At 44.6% G+C, this 17,500-nt stretch overlaps 1 protein-coding gene across 1 annotated transcript in view; it reads left to right on the top strand.

The window, feature by feature from the left end:
• Window positions 1–17,500, top strand: part of arap1a (ArfGAP with RhoGAP domain, ankyrin repeat and PH domain 1a) — a 36,334-nt gene that overhangs the window by 9,652 nt on the left and 9,182 nt on the right. The window contains 13 exon segments of the mRNA XM_036580070.1: window positions 267–449; window positions 875–1,049; window positions 2,715–2,816; window positions 3,729–3,864; window positions 4,057–4,159; window positions 5,352–5,526; window positions 5,957–6,166; window positions 8,877–9,089; window positions 9,696–9,801; window positions 10,184–10,331; window positions 10,655–10,723; window positions 10,817–10,900; window positions 11,167–11,284. Coding sequence (XP_036435963.1) covers window positions 267–449; window positions 875–1,049; window positions 2,715–2,816; window positions 3,729–3,864; window positions 4,057–4,159; window positions 5,352–5,526; window positions 5,957–6,166; window positions 8,877–9,089; window positions 9,696–9,801; window positions 10,184–10,331; window positions 10,655–10,723; window positions 10,817–10,900; window positions 11,167–11,284 — 1,822 coding nt within the window.

Below are 17,500 nucleotides of genomic sequence, written 5' to 3'. Positions count from 1 at the left end.
TGCATATATCTGCCCATTCAACCTACAGCAGTTTGGCCCCGCCCATTCAGCCTACAGCAGTTAAGTCCGCCCATTCAGCCTACAGCTGTTTAGCCCCGCCCACTGAACCTACAGCAGATTAGCCCCACCCATTCATGCTTTAGTTATAAGGAGGTGGCAGCCCAGTCTGCTTTTTGAAGGAGGAACAATACAAGTGAACCAATCAGAACTCAGCTCATTTTCATGTGACAGCTTTGTGTATTGATGATGTCACTTCTTGTTGACAGGTGTTCCTGTTGCTAGGTAACAGTAAAGTGAATGAGTTCTGGGCAGCGAATGTGCCGGACGGTGAGGGTCTGAGTGTGAACTCCAGCAGCGCCGAGCGCCTCACCTTCATCACCTCCAAATACCTGCACAGAACGTTCCGGAAACAGCACCACCTCGCCGGCCAGCAGGAGGCGCTCAACAACGTCAGCACATCAAACAGCACATCAAACACGACATCAGGCTCTGATTTCACCTCTCTAAAACAGTTACTAACATCTCTCTCTCTCTCTCTCTCTCTCTATCTCTCTCTCTCCTCTCTCTCTCTATCTCTCTCTCTCTCTCTCTCTCTGTCTGTATTTCTCTCTGTCTCTCTCTCTCTCTCTCTCTCCCTCTCTCTGTCTCTCTCTGTCTCTGTCACTCTGTCTCTCTCTCTCTCTGTCTCTCTCTCTCTCTGTCTCTCTCTCTCTATCTCTTTGTCTTTCTCTCTGTCTCTCTCTCTCTCTGTCTCTCTCTCTATCTCTGTCTCTCTCTCCTCTCTCTCTCTATCTCTCTCTCTCTCTGTCTCTCTCTCTCTCTCTCTCTCTGTCTCTCTCTCTTCTCTCTCTATCTCTCTCTCTCTCTCTCTCAGGCACTGTGTGCTGCGGTACAGAGTGATGATCTGGTGGAGTCTCTCTCGCTGCTGTTTTCGGGTGCGGATGTTAACTGCTCCTCCAGTATCCCACAGTTCTCCTCTCCTCTAGCATTGGCAAAACACAGCGGACAGACAGAGCAGGCGGAGCTACTGCAGCATCACCTGAGATCAGGTACGCTCATGTTTACGTTTACAGGATGTAGCAGTTGCTCTAATTCAGAGAGGCGTAATGAAGATCATCTGCTGTCAGCTTGGAAAGTGCTTCCTTCTAGCTAATGCTAACACGCTAACAGGCTAATTCAGGAATTTTATCTCATCTCACAGCCTCTTATCTCACAGCCTCTTATCTCATAACCTCTTATCTCACAGCCTCTTATCTCATAGCCTCTTATCTCACAGCCTCTTATCTCACAGCCTCTTATCTCATAGCCTCTTATCTCACAGCCTCTTATCTTACAGCCTCTTATCTCATAGCCTCTTATCTCACAGCCTCTTATCTCACAGCCTTTTATCTTACAGCCTCTTATCTCACAGCCTCTTATCTCACAGCCTCTTATCTCATAGCCTCTTATCTCACAGCCTTTTATCTTATAGCCTCTTATCTCACAGCCTCTTATCTCACAGCCTCTTATCTCACAGCCTCTTATCTCCAATTACGAAATCTTAAACTCTTCAAGTGAAGTTGACAATTAACTGTGTCTGTGAAACTGATCATCCACACACAGCTGAAACATAAACATGTAATCAAAAAAATGTTAAAATGTGAGTTAAGCTGCTTTTACTGATGTAAAAAAGGTCAAACAGAACTAAAGTGTGATAAGTGTGATAAGTAGTGAATACTGTGAGAGCGCCCCCTGCTGTTTATCAGAGCGTCGCCGCTCCCCAGTTTCAGTCTCCATTTCCCAAACGCTTTAGCCGAGCGTGCTAACGTTACTCCTCCTAATAAACAGACACACGTTCAGCTCCGTCTCCTCATTATTCACCACCATCACTGTAATATTTCATCATCAACATTAACACACGAAGGTGATCAGAGGGGCGGTGGAGATCGAGTCTGCAGCGTCTGAGATCTTTAAAACGCAGAGTTAGAAAAGAAAATCATCTCACAGTGAAAGCAGCGTTTTACAGTAGAAATAAATGGAGCTCATTATGCTGGTAGTGAACTCTGCTGCTGACTCAGCTGCCTAAAAACCATAGAAACAGACCTTAAACAGAAGTGAGGACCCTGTTGGGGTTCATCCTAAAGTTAGGACAGGATTTAGGAGGTTTAGTCTAGTTAGGATGTTTGTGTGATGCTGTTTTCTTATCTGGAGTTCATGATGAGATTATGAAGGTAGGAACTGTTACTCTGGAATAGATACTGTCCGAAATTCAGTCCGGACTGAAGTCGTCATGGAGACCAAACAGGTCAGATTTCAGAGTTGAGAAGTTTCTGTAATTCTGAATATCTCAAAATCAAAGTTCTGGGGGTTCCAGAAATAAACTTATTATGAAGTTCTGCTGTCTGTTAGAGAAAAACAGTCACTCAAATTCAGATCCAGTGAAGCTGATTGTTTATCTGCTTCACCCACAATCAGCTTCTGTCTCTGGGGTTCTTAACTGACTAGAGCTGCAGCTCTGCTCTGCCTCAGGGTGGCGCTGTAGCAGACTGGTTCACCCAGTTGGTCCTTCACAGTCTAGAGACTGTAACTCTGCCTGCAGTGCACCAGGACAACTGTGATGCTGACAGAAGCTAACAGACCGTAATTAACCCAGAGCTCACTGTAGCCGTTAGCAGACGAGGCTGCGTCTGTTAAAATGAGCATCTTATAAAACAGCCTTATTGTGGGTTTTACAGATGCTGTGGGGTCAGAGGTCACATCTGCACACTCTCAAAGTGGATACCTGTTCAAGGTGGCTTCCACTAATCGGCCAATTACAGAGCACAAACCCAGGGCAGGTGGGTGGAGCCAGTGACATCACTTGCTTTAGAATGTATTAGAACAGAGTTCAGTTACATTCAGCACATTGACCTCAAATGGAGTTCCTCACTGAGAGACACTCAGACTGTGATTAATCCAGGTTTGATACTCAGACTGTGATTAATCCAGGTTTGATACTCAGACTGTGATTAATCCAGGTCTGATACTCAGGCTGTGATTAATCCAGGTATAGATACTCAGACTGTGATTAATCCAGGTTTAGACAGACTGTAATTAATCCATGTTTAGATACTCAGGCTATGATTAATCCAGGTTTAGATACTCAGACTGTGATTAATCCAGGATTAGATACTCAGGCTATGATTAATCCAGGTTTAGAGACTCAGACTGTGATTAATACAGGTATAGATACTCAGACTGTGATCAATCCATGTTTAGACACTCAGACTGTGATTAACCCAGATTTAGACACTCAGAGTGTGATTAATCCAGGTTTAGACACTCAGACTGTGATTAACCCAGGTTTAGATACTCAGACTGTGATTAACCCAGATTTAGATACTCAGAGTGTGATTAATCCAGATTTAGATACTCAGACTGTGATTAACCCAGATTTAGATACTCAGACTGTGATTAACCCAGATTTAGATACTCAGAGTGTGATTAATCCAGATTTAGACACTTAGACTTTGATTAATCCAGGATTAGATACTCAGACTGTGATTAATCCAGGTGCAAAGTGTGGTTTGAGTGTTTATGGTTCGTCGTTTTTAAAAATGTTTACAGTTCAGCTCTTTATAATGTTAATGAAGACTGATATCAGAAGGTCCTGCTGCTCTGTGGGCGGAGCCTCTGAGTTTGGAGTGTTTTATTGGACAGATTTAATTTAAAGGCTTTAATAAAGTGGATTTTTTATCTGTTCTGTGTAGATTTCTCTCAGCGCTGGTGCCGCCTCAGCACAGGTGTGTTCAGCTACTATAAAACTGAACAAATGACCAGCAGGTGCGGCAGCATGAAGACCAGTGACATCGTCTGCCTGTCCGTTAACAGCCCAGGGAATCATGGGTAATGCTCTCTGACCGTTTCTCTTAATGTCCTCCAAATACACACAACTCTGAAATAATCTTTATGGTTGCCTGGCAACCACAACATAGTGTTTGTTACACCACCTGCAGTGGAGATTTAATATAAAATCACTGCACACTTAAATATTAATGTAACAAATAAAAACTTGTCATGTATTTGATCTTATTGCAGATATGAACACACCTTTGAACTTTACACTGATGGGGGGCGGGTTTACCTATTTGGATCTGATGACATCAGCACCATCAAGGGGTGGATCAGGGCTATTACCACGGTAACCAGAATCAAACACAGGCTGTACCATTATTACCCCCCTAAACTCAGACTTTACCATTATTAACCCCTAAAATCAGACTGTACCATTATTACCCTCTAAATCAGACTGTACCATTATTACCCCTCTAAACAGAGACCGTACCATTATTACCCCCTAAACTCAGACTGTACCATTATTAACCCCTAAAATCAGACTGTACCATTATTACCCTCTAAACTCAGACTGTACCATTATTACCCCTCTAAACAGAGACCGTACCATTATTACCCCCTAAACTCAGACTGTACCATTATTAACCCCTAAAATCAGACTGTACCATTATTACCCTCTAAACTCAGACTGTACCATTATTACCCCCTCTAAACTCAGACTGTACCATTATTACCCCCTAAACTCAGACTGTACCATTATTAACCCCTAAAATCAGACTGTACCATTATTACCCTCTAAATCAGACTGTACCATTATTACCCCCTCTAAACTCAGACTGTACCATTGTGACCCCCTAAACTCAGACTGTACCATTATTACCACCTCTAAACTCAGACTGTACCATTATGACCCCTCTAAACTCAGACTGTACCATGATTAACCCCTAAAATCAGACTGTACCATTATTACCCTCTAAATCAGACTGTACCATTATTACCCCCTCTAAACTCAGACTGTACCATTATGACCCCTCTAAACAGAGACCGTACCATTATTACCCCCTCTAAACTCAGACTGTACCATTATGACCCCTCTAAACAGAGACCGTACCATTATTACCCCTTAAACTCAGACTGTACCATTATTAACCCCTAAAATCAGACTGTACCATTATTACCCTCTAAATCAGACTGTACCATTATTACCCCCTCTAAACTCAGACTGTACCATTATGACCCCTCTAAACAGAGACCGTACCATTATTACCCCCTCTAAACTCAGACTGTACCATTATGACCCCTCTAAACTCAGACTGTACCATTATTACCCCCTCTAAACTCAGACTGTACCATTATTACCCCCTGAACTCAGACTGTCTTTGTATCTGTCTGTCTCTCTGTATGTCTATTTCTCTGTATATATCTATATATGTGTCTGTCTGTACATCTGGCTGTCTTTCTATATATCTGTCTGTCTCTCTGTCTGTCTGTATATCTATCCTTCTATATATCTGTCTGTCTGTCTGTCTGTCTCGCAGGCTGTGCTTCCTGCCACTCTGAGCAGTGTTTGTGGACTCTGTGATCGGCTGGGTCGCCTGCATTGTGCTGAAGGCAGCTCTGGGATCGGCTGGTTCTGCCTGAGTGGCTCTAGACTGCAGGTGCTTCTTCAGGACTCTGTGCAGAACATCGATCTGCGCAAACTACACACACTGAGTGAGTCACCCACACACACACACACACACACACTCTCTCTCACACACACACACCTAAAGAGTTACACACACACTCAGTGAGTTACACACACACACACACTCAGTGAGTTACACACACACACTCAGTGAGTTACACACACACACAGGCAGGTGATGGTGAGGTCAGTGCGACAGTGTCTGTGGTCAGTTTTGGGGAAACGCTTCTGTACGTTGTATTTCTGTGTTTTACTGTTAGTTACTCGTAATTTACAGCACCCTGAGCTGGATAACCTGTAATGTTCATCAGCTCTAATTTATCATCAACCAGCAGGAGGCGCTCTGAGCACTTTCACCAACACCCATTACAGTCACACCAACTAGCACGAACTTTCTCAGTCCATCACACACCTGTGTTCATGTGTGTGTGTGTGTGTGTGTGTATGTGTGTGCAGCAGTGTGTGACGGTGTTGGGGGCATGGTGTTGGGCTGGAGGGGGGGGTGTGTGCATGTGTGTTCTGACCGCAGGCCTCATTTCCCCGGTTGGCTGAACTCACTCCGGCGGGCCGCGGGGTCCGGAACCGAGACGCTGTCACAGCAACAGCTCACCGAGTCAGGAACACCAATCAGCATCCAGCGCTGCATCGACCACATCACCTGCCACGGTACACACACACTAAGCACACATACACACACACACACACACACACAGAAACACACACTAAACACACACACACACACACGGAAAAACACACAACACACTCACACACTAAACACACACACACACACACACACACACACACACAGAAACACACACTAAACACACACACACAGAAAAACACACTAAACACACTCACACACTAAACACACACACACACACACACACAGAAACACACACTAAACACACACACACACACACACACACACACACGGAAACCCACACACACACACACGGAAAAACACACTAAACACACTCACACACTAAACACACACACACACACACACAGAAACACACACTAAACACACACACACACACACACACACACACACGGAAACACACACACACACACACAGAAAAACACACTAAACACACTCACACACTAAACACACACACACACACACAGAAACACACACTAAACACACACTAAACACACACACACACACACACACAGAAACACACACTAAACACACACACACACACGGAAAAACACACTAAACACACTCACACACTAAACACACACACACAGAAACACACACTAAACACACACACACACACGGAAAAACACACTAAACACACTCACACACTAAACACACACACACACACACTCACACACTAAACACACACACACACACACACACTCACTAAACACACACACACACACACACTCACTAAACACACACACACAGAGAAACACTTCTGAAAACCACTGTCTGTGAAAACAGTTCATCACTACATCCACAAAAGAGAGTTAAAACTCTAAAACGCAAAAAAGAAACGAAATTTAAACAGGATCCAGAAATGCTGCCACCTTCTCTGGGCCTGAGCTCATTTAAAATGGACTGAGGGGAAGTGGAAAAGTGTCCTGTGGTCCGACGAATCAACATCTGAAATTCTTTTTGGAAATCATGGACACTGTGTCCTCCGGGCTAAAGACCACTCAGCTTGTTATCAGTGCACAGTTCAAAAGCCAGTATTCATGATGGTGTAGGGGGCATTAGTGCACATGGCATGGGTGACGTGCACATCTGTGAAGGCACCATTAATGCTGAACAATATATACATGTTTGGCAACATAAGCTGCATCCAGACACGCACTGATAACATTCGGCACATTTAGAAATGAAAAATACAACAAATGAGCCCCTGAACTGATGAGCAGCTGAAATCCTGTATCAAACAAGAACAGAAAATATTTCACTTTCTAAACTACAGCAGTGTCTCCTCAGTTCGCAAACACTTACAGAGTGCTGTTAAAGAAGAGGTGATGAAACTCAGCAGTAAACACAACTTTTTTGGAACATGTTACTGTCATCAAATTCAAAATAGGCATATATTTTTCAAAAAACAATAAAATTTCTCAGTTTCAACATTTGATTTGTTGTCTTTATACTATTTTGAAATAAATATAGGGTTTGAATGATTTGAACATCATTGCATTTTATTTTCATTCACATTTTGCACAAAGTCCCGACTTTTTTAGAAATGGGTTGTAAAACCTAAATTAACAAATCCTTGTTTAGCACTAAACTCTGTTTAATCCTGGTTGGTGCAGCTCATCCTAAATGTTTTACCTTCCCAGCAGGTCAGTGTGTCACTGGGTAAATCAGTGTGATTATCAGGACTGTCCACAGTCTCCTTTACCCACGCTGACCATCAGAAACTGATCAATACTGCACTATATGACTCACACAGTGTGGATGTTTTCTGTGTTTTCTGTGTGAACTAGTTTCAAAAGGTACATTAATAATGAGTGACAGTAAAGAGAGCGAACTAACACACACACACACACACACACACACAGAGACACACACACACACACACACACACACACACACACACACACAGAGACACACACACACACACACACACACACACACACACACACACAGAGACCACACACACACACACACAGAGACACACACACACACACACACCACACAGAGACACACACACACACACACACACACACACAGAGACACATACACACACACACACACACACACACACACAGAGACACACACAGACACACACACACACACAGAGACACACACACACACACACACACACAGAGACACATACACACACACACACACACACACACACACACACACACACACACAGAGACACACACAGACACACACACACTCAGAGAAACACTGCTGCTTCACTGAGAGAGGAAACCTGTAGAAGTGGACGTGCTAAAACTGAAAAACATGAAATTCTGTCTGTTTTGACTGTGAATTAAATAAACGAGTCTCTGACTTTCAAACAGTCCTGTGTGTGTGTGTGTGTGTATGTGTCTGTGTGTGTGTGTGTGTCTGTGTGTGTGTGTGTGTGTGTGTCTCTGTGCGTGTTTGTGTGTGTGTGTATGTGTCTGTGTGTGTGTGTGTGTGTGTGTGTGTATGTGTCTCTGTGTGTGTGTGTGTGTGTGTGTGTGTGTCTCTGTGTGTGTGTGTGTGTCTCTGTGCGTGTTTGTGTGTGTGTGTGTGTGTCTCTGTGTGTGTGTGTGTGTGTGTGTCTCTGTGTGTGTGTGTGTGTGTGTGTGTGTGTGTGTGTCTCTGTGTGTGTGTGTGTGTGTGTGTCTCTGTGTGTGTGTGTGTGTGTGTCTCTGTGTGTGTGTGTGTGTGTGTGTCTCCGTGTGTGTGTGTGTGCAGGCCTGATGTCGGTGGGTATTTACCGTAAGAGCGGGGCTAACTCTCGGGTGTCGGTGCTGCTGGACAGTTTCCTGCGGGACGCGCGGAGTGTGTGTGTGTCGGGGGAGTTTGAAGTGGACGATGTTGCGAACACACTGAAGCGCTTCCTCAGAGCCGTCAGACACGGAGTGTTTAACGGAGCTGAAAACACTCACCGCTGGCTCAGCGTCACAGGCCAGTATAACACACACACACACACACACACAAACACTCACATACACACACACACTCATACACACTCTCTCACATACTCACACACACACACACACACACACAAACACTCACATACACACACACACTCTCACATACACACACACACACACTCACATACAGACACACACACTCACACACACACTCACTCACATACACACACACACACTCACATACAGACACACACTAATTCAGCTAAACTCTGAATCAGTTAAACTCTGAATCAGTTAAACTCTGAATCAGTTAAACTCTGAAACAGTTAAACTCTGAATCAGCTAAACTCTGAATCAGTTAAACTCTGAATCAGTTAAACTCTGAATTAGTTAAACTCTGAATCAGTTAAACTCTGAATCAGTTAAACTCTGAATCAGTTAAACTCTGAATCAGTTAAACTCTGAAACAGTTAAACCCTGAATCAGTTAAACTCTGAATCAGTTAAACTCTGAAACAGTTAAACCCTGAATCAGTTAAACTCTGAATCAGTTAAACTCTGAATCAGTTAAACTCTGAATCAGTTAGAAGGAGCAATAACGTCGTTTTTCTTATTTCTTTTTTTTTCCTTTTGTGCAGATCTGACAGACCACAGAGCTAAAATCAGACAGTATCAGACTCTTCTGTCCAGTCTGCCTGACGTCAACAGAGAAACACTCAAAGTTCTTCTGAACCATCTGTACTGGTAGGAATCTCTGCTGTGTGTTCAGACACACTCACAGCCTGAACAATAGAGACAGTCTGTCTGTTCTGCTGTGATTTTCACTTCCACAAAGCCGCCGCAGACACAGTGTTTCTCTGTCTTTCTGGAGTGAAACAGACGCTTGTGTTTGTGTCCAGAATCAGAATCAGCTTAACCGGCCGACTGTGTTTGTACATATAAGGAGTTCATTACAGACTCACTGGCCGTCACACAGACGTCCAGTCATAGATGAAGAGTTTGTAAAGTTTCTGCGTCTCGACTAAAGAGAACGTCCTCAGATTCCACAGCAACAACGATAATCGCTTATATGTTTTTACTGTGTTGATTTCTGAGAAAACCTGTGTTCATCGCTGCTGTGTGTTAGTGTGCAGAATCTGTCCGACGTCAATCAGATGACCACACGGAATCTGGGAATCGTGTTCGGACCGACGCTCTTTCAGACAGACGGGTCGGACTCCAGGACCTCCTCAGTGGTGGAGGAACTGATCCAGAACTACTGCGCCATCTTTAACGTGAGTTACCATTTCATCTTTAACGTGAATTATCACTCCATCTTTAACATGAGTTATCACTCCATCTTTAACATGAGTTATCGCTCCATCTTTAACGTGAGTTATCGCTCTATTTTTAATGTTAGTTATCACTCCATCTTTAATGTAATAGCGTAGTATTTTTAACACAAATAACCACCATTGTTTACGTGAGTTAACATGGTATGTTTTATTGTGAGTTAGCTTGACACCTTTAGCGTTAGTTGGGTTAGCAGTAATGCGAAAATGAACGTAGAATGTTCTGGACTCTGCGCTGATGTTTGAAAACGGATGTTGTTCTTCAGGTCTCGGAGGCGGAGCTTCAGAAGCAGCTGGACGCGACTTCTCTCATCCTAAACAAGCTCAGTGAGCAGGTAAACAGTCAGAAGGATTGTAGTAAACGTAGAACTTTATGGTCATGAAAAGACATAAACATGCATCACTTCCTGTTGACGGCTGACGTGTAGCAGGCGTCTGTGAAGCACCCCTCCCACACCATCTGCGCCGTTTACCTGGAGAAGAAAGAGGAAGGGGCGGAGCTACTTGTGCAGGTGAGCATCATCCACGTTTCAGTTTTTACTCGGTTTGTGAGAGTCGGATTCTGACTGACGGGAGATTTTACCCGGTTTGAAGGTCCAGGTGTGAATGTGTGAGTTTAACAGTGAAACTTTATGAGCATTAAAGTAAATTCATGTTAAAATTAAAATTTGTGTTGTCTGTGTCTGTGTGTGCGCGTGTGTGTGTGTGTGTGTGTGTGCGTGTGCGTGCGTGTGGTGTGCGTGTGTGGTGTGTGTGTGTGTGCGTGTGTGTTGGTGAGGTCGGGGTGAGTGTAACTGCATCAGAGTTGGTGTTGGAGGTTTTAGAGATGCGTGGAATAGAGCCCCCTGCTGGAGAGACATGGAGCTGCTGCGAGATTCAGGAAAAAGAAGACTTGGGTGAGAAAACTTAGTACTGTAAACACAGAGAGGATTAAAGACTAAACACACTCAGCTGAGAGGATTAAAGACTAAACACACTCAGCTGAGAGGATTAAAGACTAAACACACAGAGAGGATTAAAGACTAAACACACTTAGCTGAGAGGATTAAAGACTAAACACACAGAGAGGATTAAAGACTAAACACACAGAGAGGATTAAAGACTAAACACACAGCTGAGAGGATTAAAGACTAAACACACAGAGAGGATTAAAGACTAAACACACAGAGAGGATTAAAGACTAAACACTCAGCTAAGAGGATTAAAGACTAAAGACACAGAGAGGATTAAAGTCTAAACACACACAGCTGAGAGGATTAAAGACTAAACACACTTAGCTGAGAGGATTAAAGACTAAACACACTTAGCTGAGAGGATTAAAGACTAAACACACAGAGAGGATTAAAGACTAAACACACACAGCTGAGAGGATTAAAGACTAAACACACAGAGAGGATTAAAGACTAAACACACAGCTGAGAGGATTAAAGACTAAACACTCAGCTGAGAGGATTAAAGACTAAACACACAGAGAGGATTAAAGACTAAACACTCAGCTGAGAGGATTAAAGACTAAACACACAGAGAGGATTAAAGACTAAACACACTTAGCTGAGAGGATTAAAGACTAAACACACAGAGAGGATTAAAGACTAAACACACTTATCTGAGAGGATTAAAGACTAAACGCACAGAGAGGATTAAAGTCTAAACACACTCAGCTGAGAGGATTAAAGACTAAAGACACAGAGAGGATTAAAGACTAAACACTCAGATGAGAGGATTAAAGACTAAACACACACAGCTGAGAGGATTAAAGACTAAACACACAGAGAGGATTAAAGACTAAACACACTTAGCTGAGAGGATTAAAGACTAAACACACAGAGAGGATTAAAGACTAAACACACACAGCTGAGAGGATTAAAGACTAAACACAAATCAAATCAAATCAAATCAAATCAGATTTATTGTCACATCACAAGAGTACAGGGACACAGGTGAGTGAAAAACTTGAGTGCGAGTTCCACAAATTATGCAGAGAACAGTATTTACACATAGATAAACAAAACTATAGATAGGATAGAAGAATAGATAAAACCAATTTAACTAAAATATATACATATAATCTTACACAATAACTTAAAAATAATAATATTGCACCGAGACATATAATATTGCACTGGGAATGTAGAGTGAGTGTAATCAACTATATACTATATATAGTAATGGATATTACAATGCTATGTAGATGTGCAAGTAATCACACTAGGTGTGGAGGTAGAAGATGGTACAGTAGGTGGCAGAGTATTTAGTAAAGTGCAAGGTACAGGAAGTTAAGTGGAAGCGCAGGGGGAGAGTATTGTCTTTGGATAGGTATTCAAAGTCCAGCTATGCAAGTAAAGTGCGGGAGTACAGTGGGTGCACGTACGTGTAATGGGAAGGGTTGGGCTGGGCAGAGCAGTGATTACTGGCTGTTCAATAGCCTGGTTGCATGGGGGAAGAAGCTGTCTTTGAGCCGACTGGTTCTGGCTTTTAAGCTTCTGAGCCTCCTACCACTCGGCAGCTGAGAGAACAGACAGTGACTAGGATGGGAGGGGTCCTTCATAATCCTTCTGGATTTCCTCAGGCAGCGACTGGTGTATAAATCCAATAGGTTAGGGAGCTGAACCCCGGTGATGGACTGTGCTGTCCGCACCACCCTCTGCAGAGATTTCCTCTCACGAACAGTACAGTTCCCGTACCAGGTGGTGATGCTGCCCGTCAGGATGCTTTCCACAGTGCAGGTGTAGAAGGTCTTAAGGATGCTGGGGTTCAGGCCAAACCTCCTCAGCCTTCTGAGGAAGTAGAGGCGCTGGTGGGCCTTCTTCACCACCTGTGAGGTGTGCACTGCCCATGTCAGGTCCTCGCTGATGTGAACACCGAGAAACTTAAAGCTGCTGACCCTCTCTACCGCAGTCCCATTGATGGAAATCGATGGGTGTACTGTCTCCTGCTTCCTGAAGTCCACGATCAGCTCCTTGGTCTTACTGACGTTTAGAGAGAGGTTATTCTCCTGGCACCAGTTTTCCAGGATTTTAACCTCCTCTCTGTAGGCCGATTCATCATTGTTGGAGATCAGGCCCACAACTGTTGTGTCGTCAGCAAACTTTATGATGACGTTGGAGCTGTGTCTAGCAGTGCAGTCATGGGTGTACAGGGAGTACAGGAGCGGGCTGAGCACACAACCCTGGGGGGCTCCGATGTTGAGGGTCAAAGAGGAGGATGTGATACTTCCCATCCTTACCACCTGCCGTCGGTCCGTCAGGAAGTTCAGGATCCAGCTGCACAGTGTGCTGTTCAGACCCAGATCCCGGAGCTTGCAGTTGAGCCTCGAAGGAACGATTGTGTTGAATGCTGAACTGTAGTCTACAAACAGCATTCTCACATACGTGTCCTTCTTTTCCAGGTGGGAGAGGGCAGTGTGCAGGGTCAGGGCGATTGCATCGTCGGTGGATCTATTCCGCCTATATGCAAATTGCAGTGGGTCCAGGGTGGCAGGCAGTGAGGAGCAGATGATATCTCTGACCAGCCTCTCAAAGCATTTGCTTACGATGGAGGTCAGGGCAACAGGTCGCCAGTCGTTCAGACAGGTAATACTAGCTGTCTTTGGAACTGGCACAATGGTGGCTAGTTTGAAACTAGCTGGCACGACCGAGAGAGACAGTGAGGTGTTATAGATGTCTGCAAAAACTCCTGCTAGTTCCCTGTGGCAGGCTTTAAGCACTCTCCCGGGAATGCCATCTGGTCCTGCTGACTTGCGTGGGTTCACCCTCTTGAAGGCTTTGCACACATCAGCTACGGAGACGGAGGGGGCGTTGAGATCAGCGGTGGGCGGGGCGCTCTCCAGTGGTGCTGCGGGAATTCCGTCGAAGCGAGCGTAGAAGTTATTAAGCTCGTCCGGCAGATCAGCGCTGGTACTGGGCAGAGTGCGAGAGGCAGTTTTATAGTCAGAGATTGTATTTAACCCCTGCCATAAGCTTCGTGTGTTGGCTGTGTTGAACTGTGCTTCCACTTTCATTCTGTACGCACGTTTAGCTGCTCTGATGGATTTACGGAGAGCGTAGTTGGATTGCTTGTACTCCTCCGTATTTCCCGCTCTGAATGCAGCGCTGCGTGCGCTGAGGGCGGAGCGAACCTCACAGTTCAGCCAGGGCTTCTGATTGGGGTAAACGCGGACTTGTCTGCAGGGCACTACGTCATCAACACACTTGCGTATGAAGGCGGTGACTGTGTCTGCGTACTCGTCCACGCTGCCCGACGAATCACGGAACATTTCCCAGTCCACATGATCAAAACAATCCTGCAGCATAGCGTCTGATTGGTCAGACCAGCGGCGCACCTCCCTGGTAGTGACCGGCCCCCGTTTCAGCTTCTGCCTATAGGTGGGCAGGAGCAGGATGGAGGAGTGATCTGATTTGCCGAACGGGGGTCGGGGGAGGGATTTGTAACAGTTCCGGATGCTGGAGTAAACATGGTCTAAAATCCTGTCTTTCCGAGTGAAACATGTTACGTGCTGGAATAATGTCGGACAGTAGGTTCGCAGGTTATTCCGATTAAGTCCCCCGCAACATAAGTGCAGCCTCCGGGCGCGTCGTCATCTGCTTGCTGATAGCCTCGTGTAGCTTCCCGAGCGCGAGGTCCGAGTCCGCCTGCGGGGGGATGTACACCGCGGCCAGACAGAGTCCCATTATCTCACGGGGCAGCCACGCCGGCCGGCAAAACACGATGAGATATTCCAAATCCGGCGAGCAGAAAGACTCGATGAAATGTACATTCCTCCGATCACACCAAGCGTTATTGATCAGAAAACATACACCTCCTCCTTTGCTTTTCCCGGAGAGCTGCTTGGTTCTGTCGGCGCGGTGCAGAGAGAACCCGGCGGGTTCGATGGCATTATCAGGGACCTCATCGGATAACCACGTTTCTGTGAGGCAGAGAACGCTGCAGTCCCGGATCTCTCGCTGGAAGGCGACCCGTGCATGAAGCTCACACAACTTGTTTTCCAAGGACTGCACGTTAGCCAGTAATATGGTGGGAAGAGGCGGCCGATGGGCACGGCGTCTGAGTCTGACGAGCACGCCGGCTCTCTTGCCTCTTTTCCGGCGTCTTCGACGGGTGCGTGGCCGGGCGGCCCAGATGAGTGGCGCCTCTCCAGTGTTAGTAAACAAAGGATCGGCGTTATGGAACTCAAAGTCCGGTTTCCGGTGAGTGATCGACGATCTGATTTCCAGAAGTGTTTGTCGGTCGTAGGTGATAAAACCAGTAACATTAGTGCAAAAAGAGTTAAACAAACACAAAACAACAAAAAACTGCAAAAGTAAGCGGGAGCTCGCAACACGGCAGCCATACTCGGCGCCATCTTGAAAAATTGACACACAGAGAGGATTAAAGTCTAAACACACTTAGCTGAGAGGATTAAAGACTAAACACACAGAGAGGATTAAAGACTAAACACACAGAGAGGATTAAAGTCTAAACACACAGAGAGGATTAAAGACTAAACACACAGAGAGGATTAAAGTCTAAACACACACAGCTGAGAGGATTAAAGACTAAACACACTTAGCTGAGAGGATTAAAGACTAAACACACAGAGAGGATTAAAGACTAAACACACACAGCTGAGAGGATTAAAGACTAAACACACAGAGAGGATTAAAGTCTAAACACACACAGCTGAGAGGATTAAAGACTAAACACACTTATCTGAGAGGATTAAAGACTAAACACACAGAGAGGATTAAAGACAACACTCAGCTGAGAGGATTAAAGACTAAACACACAGAGAGGATTAAAGACTAAACACACAGCTGAGAGGATTAAAGACTAAACACTCAGCTGAGAGGATTAAAGACTAAACACACTCAGCTGAGAGGATTAAAGACTAAACACACTTAGCTGAGAGGATTAAAGACTAAACACACAGAGAGGATTAAAGACTAAACACTCAGCTGAGAGGATTAAAGACTAAACACACAGAGAGGATTAAAGACTAAACACTCAGCTGAGAGGATTAAAGACTGAACACACAGCTGAGAGGATTAAAGACTAAACACACTCAGCTGGGAGGATTAAAGACTGAACACCCAACAGAGAGGATTAAAGACTAAACACACAGACAGGATTAAAGACTAAACACACAGAGAGGATTAAAGACTAAACACACAGAGAGGATTAAAGACTAAACACACAGAGAGGATTAAAGTCTAAACAGACACAGCTGAGAGGCTTAAAGACTAAACACACTTATCTGAGAGGATTAAAGACTAAACACACAGAGAGGATTAAAGACTAAACACACAGAGAGGATTAAAGACTGAACACACAGAGAGGATTAAAGACTAAACACACAGAGAGGATTAAAGTCTAAACACACACAGCTGAGAGGATTAAAGACTAAACACACAGAGAGGATTAAAGACGAAACACACAGAGAGGATTAAAGACTGAACACACAGAGAGGATTAAAGACTAAACACACAGAGAGGATTAAAGTCTAAACACACACAGCTGAGAGGATTAAAGACTAAACACACTTATCTGAGAGGATTAAAGACTAAACACACAGAGAGGATTAAAGACTAAACACACAGAGAGGATTAAAGACTAAACACTCAGCTGAGAGGATTAAAGACTAAACACACTTATCTGAGAGGATTAAAGACTAAACACTCAGCTGAGAGGAAGTTTAAAATGATACTCTCACCCTGAGAACAGTGTTATAAATGAAATCTTACGTGTGGTTTGTGTGTGTTTCTCACTGTGTGTGTGTGTGTGTGTGTGTTTCTCACTGTGTGTGTGTGTGTGTGTGTGTGTGTGTGTTTCTCACTGTGTGAGTGTGTGTGTGTGTGTGTGTGTTTCTCACTGTGTGAGTGTGTGTGTGTTTTCCACGGTGTGTGTGTGTGTGTTTCTCACTGTGTGCGTGTGTGTGTGTGTGTGTTTCTCACTGTGTGAGTGTGTGTGAGTGTTTCTCACTGTGTGCGTGTGTGTGTGTGTGAGTGTTTCTCACTGTGTGCGTGTGTGTGTGTGTGTGTTTCTCACTGTGTGAGTGTGTGTGAGTGTGTGTGTGTGTGTTTCTCACTGTGTGTGTGTGTGTGTGTTTCTCACTGTGTGCGTGTGTGTGTTTCTCA

The sequence above is a fragment of the Colossoma macropomum genome, unplaced genomic scaffold (assembly GCF_904425465.1).
Source record: "Colossoma macropomum unplaced genomic scaffold, Colossoma_macropomum, whole genome shotgun sequence".
Classification (NCBI taxonomy): domain Eukaryota; kingdom Metazoa; phylum Chordata; class Actinopteri; order Characiformes; family Serrasalmidae; genus Colossoma; species Colossoma macropomum.
The sequence above is the reverse complement of the archived record's forward strand: the minus strand, read 5'-3'. Positions and strand labels throughout refer to the sequence as shown.